The following is a 19,453-nucleotide window of genomic DNA, read 5'->3' as shown; positions in this document are numbered from 1 at the left end:
CGTAGAGGCGGCAGCGGGGCCGACAGCGCGGTCGCTCACCGCACAAACAAGCGACTTCAGGTCACATCCCTGCCCGCCGGGCACGGAGGGTCCCTCGGCCCGGCTGCCGAGAGGGGCACGCCGGCGGGAGCCCTGCAGTCACCCCCGGCCGCACGGGAGCCCCGCTGGAAGCCAGCCGAGGGAAGCCCTTCCCGGGCCGCCTCCTCGCTGCTCCGTCCCGGCGCCCGGGCGGCTCCGCGGGTCCTTCCCCGTGGGGGAGGGGGCGGCGGACACGTGGAGGCCAAGCCGGAGGGAACCGGCCCGACCCGGCGGCAGCCGCCCCTCTTGCCCGGGCCCGGCACTTACTTGTAGGGCGGCGCGGCTCTTGCCCGGCGGCCTCCTGAAGAAGGAGGTACGCGCGGTGAAGAAGAACTCCTCGGACTCTTCCTCCTCCAGGCTGCTGTACCCGCTGCTCATGCTGCTGGTCCAGGTCATCGGCGGCGGCGGGGGCTGCTGGTGGTGCTGGGGCCGGGCGGCGGAGAGCACCGTCCCGGCCGCCGCATGGAGCCCCGCCGCTGCCGCTCCTCGCCCAGCCCGCGGGGTCCGGGGCGCAGGAGGAGGAGGAGGAGCCGCGGCTCTGGCGGCCGTGCTCCCGCCCTCGCTCCGCTCCCTTCCTGCCGCGCGAGTTCCCGGGCAGCGCCGCCCCCGCCCGCCCGGGCAGCAGGTGAGGGCTGGGGGCGGCTCCTTCCCGGCCCCTTGCCCCGAACGCGCGCCCGGCCCGGCCCGGCCGCGTCCTAGCTCCTGCCAGTCTCTGCCGGTACCTCCGCACCTCCATGCTCATTGCCAGCAACGAGGCAGCTGAGGGAGGCCTCGCTGAAGTAAGTAGTTCCCAAACTTTTCCCTAATAATTGCCCAATTTCAACTCTTCTGTGCACTGTAAGAACAGTCATTAAAAAGAATGACCGACGGCAAAATAATGGGGAGGGCTTTTCCCTAACAGTTCTTCCAGCCATCCATGGATTCCGGCTTCGCAACCGCGCTGAGCGGTCACAGCCTCCAGTTCCGCAACCGCGGCGGTGCCCGGCCGGGGCCGCCCCGCGCACCATCGCCAGCACACGGACCATTAAGTCAATGGAATCCATCGCCCCAGGACGTAGCGCGGAGGGAGGCTTGCGAAGACTCACCAGGGATTAGATATGTGTGCAGATAGCAAGAATATCCAGATCTGCAACTGGAAAATATATTTAAAGCACAAAAATTCTGATAAGACACACGGGAAACAGACTCATCACTGCTGGGGGAAATGACGGGCAATGCCTGAAGGCCAGATCGCTCCGTAATTACCTGCCTCAGAGCCTCATGTCTTCCCTTGATTTATCTAAGGCTGGTCACTGTCACCGACAGGATACTGGGTTTAAGGTACGGCTTCCTAAAGCGGTGCAGCTGCCCGTAACAGGAGATTTGCCTTTCCTGCACGCCCTTAGCCCGGTGTTCCTGCTGTCCCCTGTGCCACAGCGGCGGTCCCATGGGGGGAAGTGAGTCACATCAGTCACTTGCTGCTGGAGCAAACCCCCGAGACATGGGGATCAGAAAGGCGATACCTTTCAGCAACAGCACAGCCTCAGATTAAACATATATGAAGTTACACGTTTACACATCAGTTCCCGTGGTCTCAGTACTCAGATACAGATGTAACTGGGACACCATTAACTAACACACACCATTAACTAACATCTCCTTTCCCTCTTCCTGATCCCCATTTCGCTGGTCCCTCACCCGCTCCTCATCTGCTGTGTGTGGCTGTTCCTATCCCAAGCAGCGACTGGGTCTGTTTCTGTCAGTAGGTGCTCTTCCTGGACTGGGTATGCCTTACATATTGATAAAGTCACCTCAAAACTGGCCAAACAACTCACACTGAAAACTAAAACCGGTCAGTCAGCTTGGGAAGTGTTAAATCCTTACTTTCCCATCAGCTCTGATTCTTCCAGATTTTCGTATGGAGTTTGGCATCTGGCAGATTAGAAGGTTGCATAGCTTTTAAAAACAAATAATTGAGTCTAACAGCGTAGATGCAGATGTGTCAGCTCTTGAGTCTACTTGTTGGCTCTGTAAAGCCTATGGTATGCCAGATAACTTTAAGTTGAATGCCAGGTTACTTGAATGCGACTAAAATGTATTAAAATGCTTGCTGTAGACAAACAAGCTTTGTGTTACCTGGCTTGCTGAGCCCAGCCCCATGCCAAAAGGAAGTCACACCAGAGATCTGCTGTGCATGCCTCTGAACCTGTCCAAGACCCAGAAACTCCAGTTTACAAATTTTTTTGGAAAAAACAGCCCTGTCCATGATTTCAGTTAAGGTGAAGGATTTTAAGTGGCTCAGGTGTCATTAAAAATGGCATTTATGTTTTCAAACTACAAAGGTATTTTTATATATCATCTGCTGGCACACTTGATGGACTCCCCAGCAACAAGAGGCACTGTGTATAGCTTGTTTGCTTGGCTGCAGTCTCAAACCTGATAGAGTGTGGGTGGAACATTAAGCTGGCAAAGAGGATCATCCAGACAATAAGGTACTGCAACAGAGCTCAAATTCATCAGCGCAAGATCGGTTGCAAGTCCCATGCTCAAGTTTGTATATTCCCTGGCAGCAAGGCATGGCATTCACCTCATCTGCAAAGCATCATTTATACTGATAACACCTGATTCCCAGTATCATTTTCTCTTCCTGCAACAACGAATGATGAAGAAAACATGTCTAAGTTTCCTGTGATATATCTCCCAATATGAGTTCACTCCTCCACTATAGCTCAGTTTTTAAGCCTACTAATTTTGACCAGAGATTTTTCACTTTAATTTTTTTCAGGCGTTGCACTGAACCAAACAATTCACATAAAGGTACAAACAGATGTGATGCCTTTCAGTGTTGGTTTGTTTGGTGCTTGCAAATAACATACCCAAAACCGTTTTTCAAGGCTGATACTTAAAGATTAATTGGTACCTCTGTGGATTTCACTGTTCCCTGGGTACTCCCTACCCATATTTTTAAGGTCCCTATCCCCTTCCAAGTACTCTTCCACGTTCTCAAATTAACTTTTTAATCTCACCTTAGGGAAGATTCATCCAAGGCTCTAGTTGGGTGCTGCACTGAAACCTCTACACTACAACACTTGCAGTACTTTTGGTTTATTCTGACAGGCCTCTTAAATAGTCAACAAAGAAAACCCAAACAGCACTTCATAGCGAAAACAAAAATAGCCACATCTCAAGATAAAAGTAGTAATAAGCTTTCTGAAAGCATTCTTGTTCTTAAGGAGAAATATGGAAGAATGATTAGGTTAAAAAAAAAAAAAGAAAAGCCAAGGGATATGGCACAGGAGTGAGATCTGAAGCACAGAGCATTACAAGGCTCTCAATCAGTCCTTCTGAGAAATAATTCAATCCCGTTAGAAATTAAGCTGTCAATCAGTTATCATAGGATCACACAGGCAGTTAGCAAGAAGAGAAGAGGGAGATTTTTTTTTTAGATGAGTCATTAAGTTCAAGTAGCAAGTAGTGCTACAAATGCACCTGTGAAGGAAAGGAGAATGAACTTTTTTTTATATTAAAGCTTGATGACATAGATAGAATTTCACAGCATTTTTAAACTGTAGCCAGTTAAAAGTGGTGACTCAAGTAACACTACCTAAAATGGTAATAGGTACTCTATTTCAAAGCAAGAATCTCATTAATAAAATATGAATATAAAGCAATCACAGACAAAGATAAGCTGTGTGACATACAATAATTTGTTGTGTAGGGGGAAAATATTAATTTAAATCACTGCTCCTTTCTAGGAAAAAAAAATCAGTTTTAAGTCACTTTGTGCTTTTGGAGAGTCAGCTGAGAGAAATGAAATATCAAGCACAGCTTCCAGAGAAGTGAAAGCTGACTTCCTAAATGGCAAAACAGGTGTGAATAGTTTTACGAATCAGGCAAGAATTAGGGCTTTGAACTAGCATAACTGAAATAACCCTTAGAATCAGACATCAAATTGCATAGAGGTGGATTGCTTTACAAGGTCCTGCAGCTTCATTGCTTTATTTGCATCAAAATATCACTTTATTGAAGTGATCACAATACCACAGGAAAGTATGGTTGAACAGGATTACACAGATTGTTAGTTCAGTCAATTCATCTCCTGCTGTGAAGAAGAACCAAGTACTTTACCCCATCCCTAAAAGTCCTGTAGCTAAACCATTCTTAAAACGCAGTATGATGCTGTAGCATCTCCACTGTAGGCCATCCCTTCCAGTGTTTTTTACTGAGTTAGAAAGTTTTTATTAACATCTCATTTTGAATCCTTAACCTTGCCCATTTATTTCTGAACAGAAGAAACAGAGGTAGAACAGTTCATCACTGTTTTTTTAGAGAAACTTCTTGGATATTTGAGGACTTTTTTTGTTCTTCCCATTCTTCTGCTTCCCAGACTAAACAAAGGGACAACTGATAAAACATCCTATAGAGTTTACATTAACTCCATTACCAACTGCATGATGTTTACATGTTTCTAAAACATCCCCTCAGCCCTCTGATGGAGAAACTGGGAGGACTCATTGAAATAGGAAAGCCTCAAAACGTTCACTTGGCCAGTAATTCTGCTTTGAGGCTCAGACTGAGACACTCACTTTAGCACACAAGCCTTGGTCTTCTCTCCAGGCTTTTGCCAGACTACATCAAAAGGCATTGGGTCAAAGGAGCAGGAGGAAAAAAAGCAAGCTAGGGCATGGGCAGGGTCCTGTAGCATTTAAGATTACATTTTTCTATTATAATTTAAAAAGTAATGTGGAGAGAAGAATTCCTCCTTTTCTACTTCCCCTTTTCAGTCTCCCCTGGATGACATCCTGCGAGGGTGCTTGCATGCTCTGGCAAGCAGGACCTGTGGTGGCCCTACAGCAGCCTCCCGTGGGGTGGGACCAGTGAAGGGAAGCAGGACACGGGCTGTGGGAAGGAACATCATCACAGGGGTTAAACTTTCTTACGCCCTCTAAATCTGCTTTAGTATCCTTCCAGTTTCACCAGTGCTTTGCAGGAAGAGTCTCATTAATGACCCTAGCAGTATTTCATTCTAGCTGCTATGAATTTGCCAGATGTCCCTAGCCCCTGGCTGTTTCAGGAACCCTTTTGGTCATTTCTGGAGTGCTGTGAGTCTCTCTCTCTCCCCCCCTTCTCATTTTCTGCCTTCATATGTCTTTGCAAACCCTGTTCCCAACCCCAATAGTTTATTGATGATTAGTCCCTATGGGACATATTAAATCTTAAGATATGCTTAGGATTGAAATCTAAAGGGGTTCCTACCAAATAGCACACTGGATTTGACTTCTTTGTAAAAGACATTTAACTGGGAAATATGATTATTCCGTTGTGCTAGTTATTTAAATTATGCCCATATAACAAAAACATGTCCTAAAAACAAGTTGCAGAGGAAGAAAGTTTGTAAGACTGTCCCTTTAAAATCTGAATAAATAATTAATTGTGTGGGCTTAGTTTTTTCTACATTCCAGCTGAAAACAGTAGTAATTTCAAATGATCAAAGGAAAGCAATAAAGTTGAAGTACAACCAACATAGAACATCCACTCAGGCCTGTAGTTTCATTATACCAGTAAACTTTCTGTTTACTCATTTCTCCCATTTGTCTTGAATTAATAGCTCAGGTCTGTTTAGTACCACTGGCAGCAGTGACAATTATCCTTTGATTCATACCCCGGCAACTTGTTAATTCAAACAAGGTCATTCCAGCCACACAGGCATATAAGTGCAGACTGAAAACAAACAGGAGCCAGGTAAACAGCCTCTCCCAATCTCCTGGCAAAGAAATGCTATGGGGACAGGTATTTGTTATGGCAGTCACAACCTTAGACAGCATTATCAGGAATCCTTTTCTGGCTCTTAAAATTCTTGATTTTGCCCAAACCTTAAGCCCCTTTGATGCAACTTTTCTTCCAAAATCCTCAAGAAGAAAAGGTAACTGGAAATTAAAAATAACCCGTGTGATCACTTTCTTACATATTTGCACATTGTTGCTCATCAGATCTCTGTTCTTCATCTACCATATTTGGACTGGTCAGAAGATAACAGAAATCAGAGTAAGTTCACCTTTCCCTTCCCAAGGGTTGTGCTCAGAGCAGTCAGACCTATATTATTTTGAAGGGAGAGAGAAAGTGGATGGAACAAGAAGATTCTGCTTGTCTCCTTTCCTGTGATGCTGCAAACATGTGGCCACCCACCTAAATGCACAGTTTGACTGAAGTCAATACAGCTACTCATAATTTCAAATAGCACATTGTTTCGAAGATTCTTTATCCTGTTGCTACCTAAAGCTAAAAAGATAAAATTGTACCTTTCTGACAGTTTTGGAATTACCAACATCCTTGTGTTAGAGTCTGACAGCTTTCCAGAATATTCTGTCCTCTTCTATCTCAAACAGATAATGTCATCAGTTCCGCTTAGCAAGATGACTCAAGGTTGGCCAGGATAAGACTACAAGTACAGCCTTCTCCAAGGGAGTATTTCTGCAGTTCAAAGACACTGACATGGAGCCTGGCCTCATCATGTGGCATCAGCACTCACCTTCCCACGTCCTGGCCCTGCCCAAAAACCCGCTGGGACCAACTGAAAGACTCCCATTGCCTTTGAAAGGATCTTGATAAAGCTGATAAAGCAGTCCTTTACTGTACTGGTGTGCATTTTCCTACCATTTTTTTTTGCATCCCAGTTAGGCAGAAGTGCTCTCCAAAACAGACAGGTTTGTTAGCAATTTTCCTTTTTTCCTCTCCTGTTGGTAATAGACTGCATTATTAAACAGGTACTTTCTTGTCAAAGATCCAAAAAGGTAGATTTTATAATACAAATAATGAAAAAATATTTCATATGTCTGACATATGTTTAATCAGAGGGCTTCAGAGAGCTGTGCAAATGTACTGAAGTGAGAATTTCCCTGCCCTTCACTCTCATTTCCAAGGTTGGATCAGGAATATGTCAGTACTAGTAAGAATTCAAAGATGAGAGCCATGTTCCATCTGGCAATCCATTCCCTGCAGCAATAGCCTTCTTAGCTTATGCTGTAGCCAGCCCCAACAATGTCATATAAAGTCTGTCAGGACCCAGATGTGGCCCAGAAACTCCAACTCAATAAACAGGTAAATAAACATCCTTACTCACACTGTCCCATTGATGTGAATAGTCAGACATAAGTATAAGCAAAGGTTGGCATAAGGGAAGCTCAGAGGCCTGGGAGTGCAGTCATCCAATTCTCTGCAAGCACCCACACCTTGCCAGGGTAAGCAGTAGAACTACTACACAAGAGAATATAATCTTAAGGAAATATTCTATAACAAAGTGTACAAAAACCAGACATTCTCCTACTTTTAATTCAGTTCCTAATTGCTAACAGTGTATAAAAATACTCGGGGCAGTAAAATTAACTAGGACCTTCTGTTTTAAGTATAGAAACCACAACTGTGGAAGCTCAGCATGCTTTGTGGATACCACGAAAATGTGAGCCCTAATGCGCTGTAGCTGCAATCTGATTCCCAGCATCTGTCCTCAAACTGGTGGATTGGTGGGGGAAGGGGCCTTCTGGTCTGGGAATCACATCTCAATTGTCATTTCCTAGAAAAAGAACTTGAAATTGTCTTGTCATACTGTGTATGAGATGACATTTAGCTCTATTTAATAAGTCTGACTGCAGTAGATCATGGAAACTCCCTAGAAAACTACCCACATAAGTTTAGGACTTTCTAGTAAATCATCTCAACGGCAGTCTGTGAAGACAACCATCCCAGATAAACAGTGCTGTTGACAGGACAACAGATCTGGCAACCTGTTTGCTGAAATGCCTGCCTAATCCATCCAGTCCACCCTTAGCTGGAAAAATCTGAAAAAAATCGCCTTGAAGTGCAATGTGTGCCTTGTGGAGCCAGCCCAGTCCTCTGAAATGCTGGGAGCTGCACAGGGCAGCCCCGCTCGCCTGCTCTGCCTGCCCGCTCCCTCCCCAGCTCGAAAGCCCAGCGGGCAATGGGAGGAGCTGCCAGCTGCTAATGCGAGGTAATCGGGTTTTGGTCTCTCTACTTCCGCAGCGCTGCGCAAGATCAACATTTTTCACATTTTCAGCAGGATGCGACCACCTTTAAAAATTCTGCCCTGAATCAAGCTTTCTCTTAGCTAAATCTCACTAACTCCTTTCATATTTGGTCTGTGTTCCGTTTACTGGCCCAAGACTTTTCTGATTCCTATCTTTGCTATCATGCTCTTCCTCCCTCATTGAGAGAGCACTGCTGCAGGGGGAGAAAAAGGTAAGACAGTTTGAAGAAGAGACAGGAGAGCAGGAAGTGGAAAAAGCTGGAAGTGAGACATAGGCAAGTCAGCAAAGTAAACCCCAAATTTAAAAGGTAATATTTTAGAATAGGAATAAGTTTTCCTCACCAGAATTCCATAAAATTTCAAACCAAATGTCCACAAAGATTTCTGGGTGGAAAAAACCCACATGTTCGGGAAAGCTGAGATGTACGCTTCTAATTTTGAAAGAAGATTTAGACAAAAAACATACTGAAAAATTAGAAATGAAAATAATGAAAAAAGTAATCTATGTGAAAAGGCAGCTAAGGAAAGCATGTGTATCAAGGCTGAGAAGATACTAGAGAACAAGAAAAGAGAAAACAGAAAAAGGAAAATATGGTGCTTCTATTTTTCTTTCAAAATTATGGAATGATGTGCACACAGCATTGCAAATCCTCAGTTTAGGAGATTTAACATATGGAGGGAAAAGAAAGGGAGGGAGTGGACGCTTTACATCAATGAGAAGTCCAGCAGAGCTGCAGATCACACAGGGCTGTAGCCTTGCCAGAGGCGTCCTAGCTCAGTACAGCTCTTGCTCTCCTCTGCCTACATTTTATCAATCAGACAGAACTTTGGGGGAAAAAAAGAGGTGACCAGAGGGAAAAAAACCCAACATATGCACTTAAATGCAGGACTACCATTCTCACCCTGAGGGAAAGAAGCCATTTATGCCTCCACAGGCTGCCACATCTGGTCCTGCAGTAGATGAGAAGGTCAGAGCCTGAGCCCTGGGCTGATGCAGGGAAGGTGACATTACGTATTTTCGTCTGTTTCATTAAAAAAACCGCCATGACATTATAAAAAATAAACACAAAAGATATATTTGGGTCTCAAAGGCATGTACTTGTAAGGTGGAAAATGCCTCTTTCATGACTGACTGCCTCAAGCTTAACATATTCCTGCAAACCCTTCATGCAGGGCATGACCAAGACCCTCATTACTTCTCTGGCCTGCAGCAGAGGTCGGACATGGGTCAGCACTCAGGTCACAAAGGAAACTATAAATCTAGCAATTGATATATTTTTGTCTATTTGTTAGAGGTAGGCTTTTATACATAACATGTACATGACCTAGAATTCAGAGGACTTGAACCAACACTGCCAAATAATTCCCCTTCCCAGCTCAGCCCCAGGGACTGGTGTTCTGAAAATCTTATTTCATATGTTAGTTCATTTGTGGGCCCTCTTTTATAACAAATCAATATATTCCCTTCAAAATAAACCCCGAAGGTTCTTTCAAGGGTAGTCAGCACCAGAAATCACATCATCATGGCAGTGTGGAGCTCCCCAGTCTTTTTCTACCTTTCACCATCCTCTTGCACTTTCCCAGCTAGTGCCACCCACTCAGCCCCCCCTTCACGTTTTCCAGGCACTTTGAACTGATAAAACATGCATGCCATATCCGGAGTCCACACATACAGGCGTGGAGGACACAGCCTGCTCTGAGAAATGTGGAGCTGAGGTACTTTATGGGACCTGGCCAGATGCCAGAGGTCACTCCCTAGGATGGAAGCCTTTGGCCACAGAGACAAATAGTCATGGCTGGCTCAGAAACCATACTGCATCTACTCATTATTTTTCAGACTTAAATTCAAAAGCAAAATATTTAATTACTTTAATTTTACAGACTTATGTTTAATGGCTTATGTTTACATTGTCTAGAATGTTAATCTAAATGAATATTTTCTAAAAACGAATGTCTAAAACTTTTTTCCAGGAAAAAAACCACAAACTATTCCTACAAAATAAATTTATTTTCTTATTTTACTGAGCTTGCATGGTTAGTCTTTCCTGTCATCTGAAGAGGGAGAATCTATCTGAGGTTTTAGTGCTGTTGTCATCTGGATGGACATAAATGGTGAAAGAATGTGTTAAAAAAAGGTTTTATAGTGCAGAGATTTGAATATGAAACTTTATCGGTCGTGGGACACAACAAATTGTACAGCAATCCTACAGAAGCAACATCTCTGGTATTTTCCCACCACAGTAACATCCAAACTCTGATGCCATGGCGGTAGATTGATTTTTCATGGCTTTAAAGAGTGTAAACTCGGAACTTCTGGAAACTAAAGTAGTTGTAAAATGAATAATTTTTTAATTAAATCATGTGTAATTGTTATCCAAGTCTTTCTCTTCAGCCACAGCCCAGACTCAGCGCACTTAGGTACTGCTCTTACAGAAGGCAGAGGTTTCAGTTGAGCATTTGCAGAGGGGCTTTATACAGGAGCAGTCTGTATTTAAGCGCTGCCTCTCCATCATGACCTGCGCTTCATGAAAACTTGGTACATCTGAAGAAGAAACTGGGGGAAGGGAGGCAGAGGAGCAAAGCTGATGTGTCTAACTCAGGCTGTCTTACAAGCTATGACTTCAGCATTTGGTACCAAGCATATGCTATATTTTCTACTTGAAAGCTGGCTGGCACTTCAAATGAAAATGGTTTTGTATGTGCTGCACCATAAAATTACACAGACACAGAGGGCCACTCTAACTAGCTGTTTACCTCTGTGCTTCTACCACAGCACAAAAGTTATAATCGGAGGAAGGAAACTCCTAGGAGATGTGAAGGCTTTAATTGTTTCAGCATGCAGATGGTTTGCATTACAGTGAATCGACACTGCTCAAGGTCAATTCATGGTTCAGCAATAGCTGTTTCGGCAAGTGAGTTCAGTTTGTTTACGCCTCTTCTGGGAAAGCTTTAACTGCTACGTTACTTATTTTATAGATATTTCTATCTAGGAAACACTGCAACAGGTGAAACTGGAGGAACATAGGTTGCCACAGCCATTTCTCTCATGTCTGATGCTTAGCAATTTTTAGAGCAGCTAAATATAGCTTTTTTCCTACAACATTTGAACAACATGTTTCATCATGTTCTCTTTACTGTCACTGACATCGAAATGCTCTGTTACAGGCTCACAAAGACATCTCCCACAACTCCTACTTCCTTTGCTATATTGAGATGTGCCATGCAACCTGTTCACCTAGAGACAGAAGTACGACACAAGTATGACACAAGTAGTTGCTCCTGCCCTTAACTATCAATCTGAGCTGCCTCTCTCTGAGAAGTTTCTGTTCCTTCTGCACAGGCAGCTCAGCTGTTCCTGAGGCAGCTGCTGAACCACCTCAATTTAGGGCTTAGATGGTTAGGATAAACTGGAAACAATTTTTATTTTTTTTCCTTAATAGCACCAGGCTGAAATCTGCCACAGCAGAACAGCTGCCTCATCAGCTGAGCCATCCCTCCAGGCAAAACAGAGCTTTCCAAGAGTAAAACAAGCTGGGTACTGGGGGGGAGTACCACAGCAATACCAAGGTAAGATGTCAACAAGCACTTCCTTTTATGCCATTTACCAACTGGATCCCAGATCTGTCTGGGTAGCTGCCATTACAAAAGCAATGCCACCAACGCCAACTGTGAAAAGACTGTATCTAGCATGAACAGTGCATGACTTTTGTTTTTCAAAAGGATAGTCTTTGTTCCACACACCTTGACTTCTGCTGGTCAGTGCTTATTCTCACCAGCCATAGGCTGTTTCCATTATTCACCCTCTACCTCTTGTCCCACAGGAGCAGTGCCAGACCCCCACATAATCACGGGGCAGCACCACATCTTCGTGCCTGCACGCATTGTCTGGAGTGCCAGACCTGGAGAGCAAACCGCAGCAACGCATTGCCAAAGGGAGGTTATATTCCTGTGGCTCAACAGATGTACAGATGTATGTCCATATGTGCAGGTAACTTAACACTGTGGGTGCCCCTCCCCTCCTCTGACATGTGACCACATTAGCAGAGTAGCCAGATAATTGAAAGATGGGTTGTACTTCAAAGTCAGTAAGTGGTAAGTGAACTTGCAGTCTCACATGCAGATCTAAAAACATGCCAGAAACATCCCTTATGATAGCAGCAGAACAATGCTAAAAAGCCCATGCTCTTTGCTGTATGCACTAGGGTTATCTGCTTTCATTTTCTTTGGATCTGAAAGTTTTTCTTAAAAGTCTTTGTTTCAAAGACCTGCTTTTAAATTAACTTACAAAAAGTCTACAAAACTTTAAAAAATATTTTTGTGGCAGAGGTGTGGGGATTTCAAACAGAGACACACACCAACACTGTAAGCCAACACTGTAACCTAAGAATTTCACATCTTTGTCCTGGAAGCAATCTCCTGCCACAACCCACACTGCACTCAGTGGTCCTTGGTGTGGCCTTAACATCTGCTTGAGCATCTGGTCTTTCAGAGGATCTGCCTCTGTGTGCTCCTCCTGCGATCGCTCAGGATGGCTGGCAGCGCTCTCCACCGCTCTGCAGCCACACAGAAACCCTTACAAGACAAGGGGACAATGGCCCCCTCCTCGGCGAGGCTCCGGCAGCCACATCCATCACTGTACATCCTTGATCCAGCTTTACTGGGTCCATTTAAAATAACTTTGGGAGGCAAAAGGCAGCCCAAGCTTCAGGTCTAATCCTTCATGTAGATGATAAGCTGAGGTGCACTTAAAGGACAGTGAATAGAGCCTGTCTAGCTCCTAACTTGGACAAGAGACTGCAGGCATCTGGACCAGAAAGCATGCAGCTGCCAAAATTAAGCAGGCAGCTGGAATCAGAGCAAACTGTCTCCAGCAGTCCTGCCAACAGAATTCTGCAGGTCAGCTATTGAAATTATTTGCACATCAGCATATTTCAAATTTTGAATGCGGCCTTTTGTGAAAGATCACAGTGAGAGCATTTGTAAAGAAGGGGTTGTTCTCAGACAAAAACAATTTCCTAAAGAATCCATTTCCTTAACCAGACATGAAAAAGGTGGAAGGTTTTCCTAAAACTGGCACCAAGAGCATATCTGTGACATGGAGATAATTACTGGAAGTAACCACTGAGACTGCCAAATCTGACTACAGCAGAACTGCCAGATTTTTTTTCCTTCTTAACTGCAGCCAAAACACACAGGTGACCTATAAGAAACGAAAGTGTGGAGAAGAGTGTAAAATAAGAGTGCTCTTATGCACAGTGCTTTAGCACAGTCTAGAGGACTTGTCTATGAAATGCTGCCAGCTGTTGGACCATGGCCAACTTATCTTAAAATTCAGATAGCTTGAGGGTGGGTGGGATGGAGGCACACATACTTCGCTCACATCAGAGGCCCCATGGCTCAGGGACATGTAATGACTCCCCATCAGGCAATCTCAGCCCAAAGAAGGCTCAGAACTGCAAGCTGGGGATACTTTAAAGGAAAAAAGAAAATGGATGTTTACAAACTGTTAGTGAAACTGGATCTGTTGCAGCAAAACTCTGCTTTTACTGACTCTGCTAGACCCTACATCTCCTTTTTCACTGTCTAACCTAATGCCATGATTCTCAAGAATCCCCAAGAAGGGGGCTGCTCTGGGAGGTCCAGACAGCTTGATGGGACACAGAGGGAATCAAGAATGAAAAATCCAGCTGGCTCATGTCAGCCCCTCTTGTCTCTTTTCTGTCTCTCCCTGGCAGTGGGTCCTCTCTCTGGCTCCTCATTGGGAATGTACACATCTGACAGGCTGCTCCTGCACTGCGTGGAAGGACCTGGCAGCATAGACGTGAAGCCCAGGAGCCTGGGGTGCTGGTTGAGGCAGGGGAAGTTGTGAGAGCTGTGCTGCACACCTTGGAAGGTTCCTGCGGGGAGATGGAGCATGGGATCTCAGAAAGATGGTTCAGCCAAAGGAGAGGATTCCTGATCTATCCACAAAGCACAGTGTTAAGGACATTTCTCAGACAGACAGCAGCTGACAAATGACAACTGAAAATAGGGATCCTAGGTATTTTCAAAACACTTTTTTCTTGTATTCATTCACTCCAATATATTGTTCCTGTCTTTAGTTGTATCTGCTGATTGTGGGGAAAATAATATAATAAACTCAGTAAATCATAGTTCACAAATGCAAGTACCAGAGATTTTATTTCTTCCACTCCCTCATACTGAGTTAACTCTGAATTTACCTTCATCTGTAATCCTCAGCTTTAAGAAATCAACTTTGCTTTCCATTCCCCAAATAATGGATTCTTTAACAAATTCAGGAATATTCATAGAAGTTACAGGTAAAGGATAAAGAAGAAACAATCAAATTCTTGGAACTCATAACTCTGTGCCACCTAGTGCATTCATTCCCTCATAATATTTTGCAAGAAAGAGTTCATCCTCGTTGTGGTGATAGGTAAGGAACAGTATTCACAGCCATTTCTAAAACCAAGTTCTACTTCTGACTGCCCAGACTGAGACATATTTTGACATAAAACAAAATAGCAGGTTTGCACGTCATGGGCAACTCCCTCCCCACAAAACAATGAAGAAAAGAAATCTGGAGGCGAAAGACTAAGAATTAAATCAATACATCTGAAAACTGAGGCCAAATTGACTTGCTGAAGGCCATACCTAATCAGTCATTAGTAGAGCAAGGACTGCATATCTGGCTTCCTCGGTCCGTTTCATGCTCTAATTCCCAACCTCCAACAAACTGCTTTACAATAATCATAAGACCTTACTGATTAGTCATATATACAGATAAGGAAATCTCTCTTCAAGGTTACTGTAAAGGAAAATATTACTCAGGATGGCAAAAGGAAGGTCAAGGGAAGAGAACAATGCAAATGGAAAATAGAGTGGAGGTCTACCAAGCAGTGTTCCTCTAAACCAAAGTTCAGGAGCACTGGGAAATATAATAGTAGCGTTCAGCCTTGTGATACACTGGTCTTCCTTCTCCAGAGAATAGTGTTGCAGAATTTTCTGGTAAGAAATTTTGATAGAAAAGCCTAGTGAAATTAAGACAACGTAATTTTTATCCTGAAATCAACTAAGTGAGGTCAGCCCCAGGAAGGATGCATGATACTGACCTCATCCTGCTGCCCCATGGTAACCATCATCACTGCTTTGTTCTCACCTAGGACTGTAAAGCAAAATAATCAATGATGGTATTTATCTTCCTGTAAACAAACACCCAGTCAGAAAAGACAAAGCCTTAAAAGGGGATTTACCATGGCTACAATACACACTTGCAAGCATCAGCAGAAAAAGAGATGGAGAAGTATGGGGTATGATTTGGGCAAATCAAGTCATCGTATCCAGTTATCCATCTTACTGTAACACATCAGCAGGCAAAATACCTGAAACAGGCATGTGCAGCTTTCCACAGGTTCACAAGACTAATTGTAATATATGTGTCTGAAGATCTCTTGGGATCTCATAATGAAAGTTTTCTTCTCAAATATAGAAGGGAGGTAATTTTTCCATTTTTCTCTGGGGTTATCCAAATAGGGCAGGCATGCAGTGACCAGCCAGGTTTATCTGCCCATAAAACTGTCCAGTGTCCATGCATCATGTCTCCAGCATCACCTGGGCCAGGAGCTGATCCAAAACTCATACACAGGAGGGGCTTCTTGATTAAGAACCAAGGCACAAGTCATAAGCAATATGAAGGTCACAGATGAAAGGTAATCAAGATGCAAAACTACTGTTGTATCAAAAATCCCAATTGGGACATCACAACCATAATGTAAGGTGTGTATCTTGAAAGAAGTGATAAAAGGATTTTATCTAAAATTTTTAAAGTTTTGTTACTTAATTTGTGAAATAAGCATTCAGAAAAAAAAAAAACCAAACCAAAAACCAACAAAAAACAAACCAACAAACCAACCCAACAAAAAGCCAATGACAACTGATCATCAGCATATTATTTGTAGAATAAACCAGATCTGAATAGTTTGTAGGAGTGTACATTTTGTGTCTGTGCCTTTGTGTTCCCAAGAAACTATACAACAGCCTTTGGTATCCAGGCAGCTTTTTTCACTTGGCAGTAAAGTATCATAAGGTCTCGGGAAGCAGAGGTGCTGAATCCCCAGTGGATCTATGCTGCAAGAATGGTAAGAGGCTTAGCATAGCTGAAATAAAAAGGGAGGAGGGAACATGAAAAACTGGCTACTGCTTGAGATCTCCTGCAAGTGCTAAGAGAACCCAGCATGTTTTGACCTGGGGAAGCCAGCTACTGCTTCATGCTTTGGGTAGGAACAAGACTACTCCCCAAAAGGTTAACTGGTAGGACTTCATTGTTGTTGCATTTAAATGGCATGTAACTCGTGACAGTTTCCCCTTTCCCAGTGAGGATATTGAAGCATTAACACTACACCACTGAATTAAACATTAACACTACACCACTTACACAAACTATTTGCAGAGCAAATAGGGAAGGTTTAAGTTCTTATCCCCAATTCTTGTGGAGCATACTGATATGAGACAACACACACAAGAATGGAGCTTCACTGTAGAATGAGATCCCTTGGAGAAGAGGAACACAGAATGCAGCACATGCACATAGCTGGGGAGAAACTGAGCTCCTGTGAACAAGCAGGCTCTTCTGCACTGAGGAAGAGTCTGGAGAGCAGCTTTTAGGCAGTGTCACCAGTTAGAGGAAGCCATGAATCAGTATGAAAAAATGCTACCTGCTGTCATTCGATTCCTGCTTTCTGGGAAACAAGACTTCATTTCTGTAAGAAAAACAAACAGAACAACATAGGGCTCTGTTGTCTACCTGTTTTCCTAACAGCTGTCTTTGTTACTGCTGGTTGGCATGCTACTTGGATCAAAGACTGGGAACAAATATTTTCCTATCTTCACCCAGCAATGTTATCATTAAAAATAATCAAAAACCACTCCCCACCTTCCTTCCCCACCAGGGAAGGTTTTGCATCATGCCCTTCCTGCACTGAGTCAAAAGGCAGCAGCAATCTCTTCTGCGTATATTTCCAACAGCTGCTAATGCCATAAGTCAAACAAAAAGGCTGAAACTCTATTTAAAAGAAAAAAAAAAAAAAAAAAGGCCCCCCAAAAACCACCAACAGATAATGTGAAGCTGGAGGAGTATTTGAGAACATGGAATGTGAGTTTCCCAACAATTCTGACTTTCTTTTCTAATCAGTTCTCACTGCCATCTCATTATTTGCTCAGGGCAGGTCTATGTGGGATGAATTATATAGTCTGCATCATATCACAAGCCCAGCTACCTTCCTGAATATTTAAATGCAAAATAACATCAGCCTCTTTAGTAAGTGCACTAGAAAGTGTCTGATATTAAATATCTCTTCAGACCCTTGTTATACTTGAAAACAAGTCACCTCATTACTCCTGTGGATTAATAGATTAGGACAAACCTGACATGGCTGCTGGTAGTTCTATTTAGACTGAGGTGTATAATGGATATGAAAAATACAATCAGGCCATGAAGGGTAGAATGAAAGCCACAGTGACTCTGTTTGCCAGACTGTCTCTAATTGAAAGGCAAAGTCCAGTACTCCATCTGTCATCTACAGCATATGGATTTTTGAGAACAATCAGTGTTAGGACTTCACTGAGACAGAGATTTGCAGGGCCCAGCATTTACACCCCATTTAACAATTTCCCTACCAGTGCTCATTTTCTTTGCCTGTTTTGAGCACTCAGTAAGGCACTCATGACACTATTGTGGTCACTGATCTATCACCCAGTAACCATGCAGCTTCCATGTACAGTCTAATCTACAACATAAAACAGCAAAATACACATCTTCAAGCACACAACTTTTGATGCAACATCCATTTGCCTTCACATGCCACATCAAAACCAACTGTCCTAGTGGTTGCTGTCCTGACCTGCATATGTTGAAAAATCTGCTCTGAACATAAGACAGAAATGTTCTCTGATCCCTCTGCTGTTAACTGTCACAAGACCAACCCTAGGGCTCCAGACAGAACTTAATGTTTTAGAGGATCAGTTCTCCTTGAACTTCTTCTCCAACATGATTAAACAATGCTATTTGAATACTGGAGAACCACCTGGAACATACAGGACCTGCAAGCACTTATTACCTCTATTAAATTAGCAATGTGATCATCTGTGCTCTGCTGAGCCTGCTGAGATACTGGGAAGATATTAATAACTTTGAATTAGGAAGAAAACTGGCCCAGTAAAAGAATACAGTACACATTTTAAATCCTACACCTGGCAAAACACCAACAACAGTGGAAAGGATTGTGAAAAAATGTGTGTATTAGAAATAAATAGTGGAAAAAGAACACTGATCTTACAATGGCAGCTGACAAAAACGGTAGGTTGAGGCTGGCTACATTTTTAAGGAAACATTTTCTAGGAAGACAATACAAACCTCTTGAATATGAAAACACCTAACTGTGCAAAAAATCAAAAGTGCATTTTAAATGTTCCCCTTGACTAATAGGAGAACTTTCCTGTAATTTGAAACCTTGTCTGCTTCTTCAACGGAACTAGAAAATCAGAGCTGTTTGACTATATTGATCTGGTTGTTACACAACTGATAATTGAGCTTCTCTAGGTTTCAGTAATGTGTGCTTTAAGCAATGAGCTTGTTACCTTTCTGTTTGAAAGGTCAGGCCTGACTATTAACCAAGTACTTAAAATTAAAAAAAAAAACAAGCCCAACTTAAGAAAAAAATTTTAAAGAAAGATTTACTGATCAAAATGTGTGTTTTTTTTAAAAAAAAAAAAAGTTTAAAAAACATAATGGCATACAAACACAATTCAGATTGCTTCTGTGGGCTGAAAATTTCCACCAGGAAGCTGAAGTTCATTCTGTTAAAAATCTCAATTCTAGTATTAACTCTATTTCGTGGTATGAGGTTACAAGTTCCCCCACTACATGCCTCATCCAGTCTCTATTTACTGGGCTTTGAGGTCTGCTCTGAGGTCTGTTCTAAAACCCTCTCTCTGTTTAAATGTGTCCTTTGGATTTATCCTACTTGCAATATTCAACTACTGCCTCAGCCACCATCAACCTGAGCATTTGTTCAGTGTGCTCAAGAAAATCCACTGGACTATTCCATGATGCCTGTGCCAGAGAATACTGAAAAGTCTAAATTTCTGATAGAGTAAATTCAACTTTATAAAATGTTACAATTAATTTATGATTTAAAGACCTTGAGTCAGTATGTGCAAAGCCCGTTTCAATAATACTCTTGTGGGGGAGGGTTGCAAAGGGTAGTGCCCCAGGAACTGTTGCGGATACTCTCAAATTATTTTTGAAAGCTTGGAACTAATTTCTAGTTTATATAATTGATCAAGCCTTTTTTTTTT

At 43.1% G+C, this 19,453-nt stretch overlaps 1 protein-coding gene and 1 long non-coding RNA gene across 3 annotated transcripts in view; one reads left to right on the top strand and one right to left on the bottom strand.

The window, feature by feature from the left end:
• Positions 1 to 19,453, bottom strand: part of RASSF3 (Ras association domain family member 3) — a 94,671-nt gene that overhangs the window by 52,934 nt on the left and 22,284 nt on the right. Inside the window, exon 1 of one of the 2 annotated variants that reach the window (XM_066183186.1) lies at positions 346 to 610. The exons of the other annotated variant lie outside the window; for it this stretch is intronic. Within the exon in view, the coding sequence (XP_066039283.1) occupies positions 346 to 474 (129 nt within the window). The 5' untranslated portion in view covers positions 475 to 610. Of the gene's footprint in view, positions 1 to 345; positions 611 to 19,453 lie in introns of those variants that run through there. 2 annotated transcript variants of the gene reach the window in all.
• On the top strand, positions 5,836 to 6,692 carry LOC136289412 (uncharacterized). Its single transcript, XR_010720796.1, has 2 exons — positions 5,836 to 6,102; positions 6,444 to 6,692. It is a non-coding gene; the product is annotated as an uncharacterized lncRNA (long non-coding RNA).

The sequence above is a fragment of the Chamaea fasciata genome, unplaced genomic scaffold (assembly GCF_029207755.1).
Source record: "Chamaea fasciata isolate MVZ Bird 193981 ecotype frontalis unplaced genomic scaffold, bChaFas1.0.hap1 SCAF_5, whole genome shotgun sequence".
Taxonomy (NCBI): Eukaryota; Metazoa; Chordata; class Aves; order Passeriformes; family Sylviidae; genus Chamaea; species Chamaea fasciata.
This window is presented reverse-complemented; position numbering and strand designations above follow the sequence as displayed.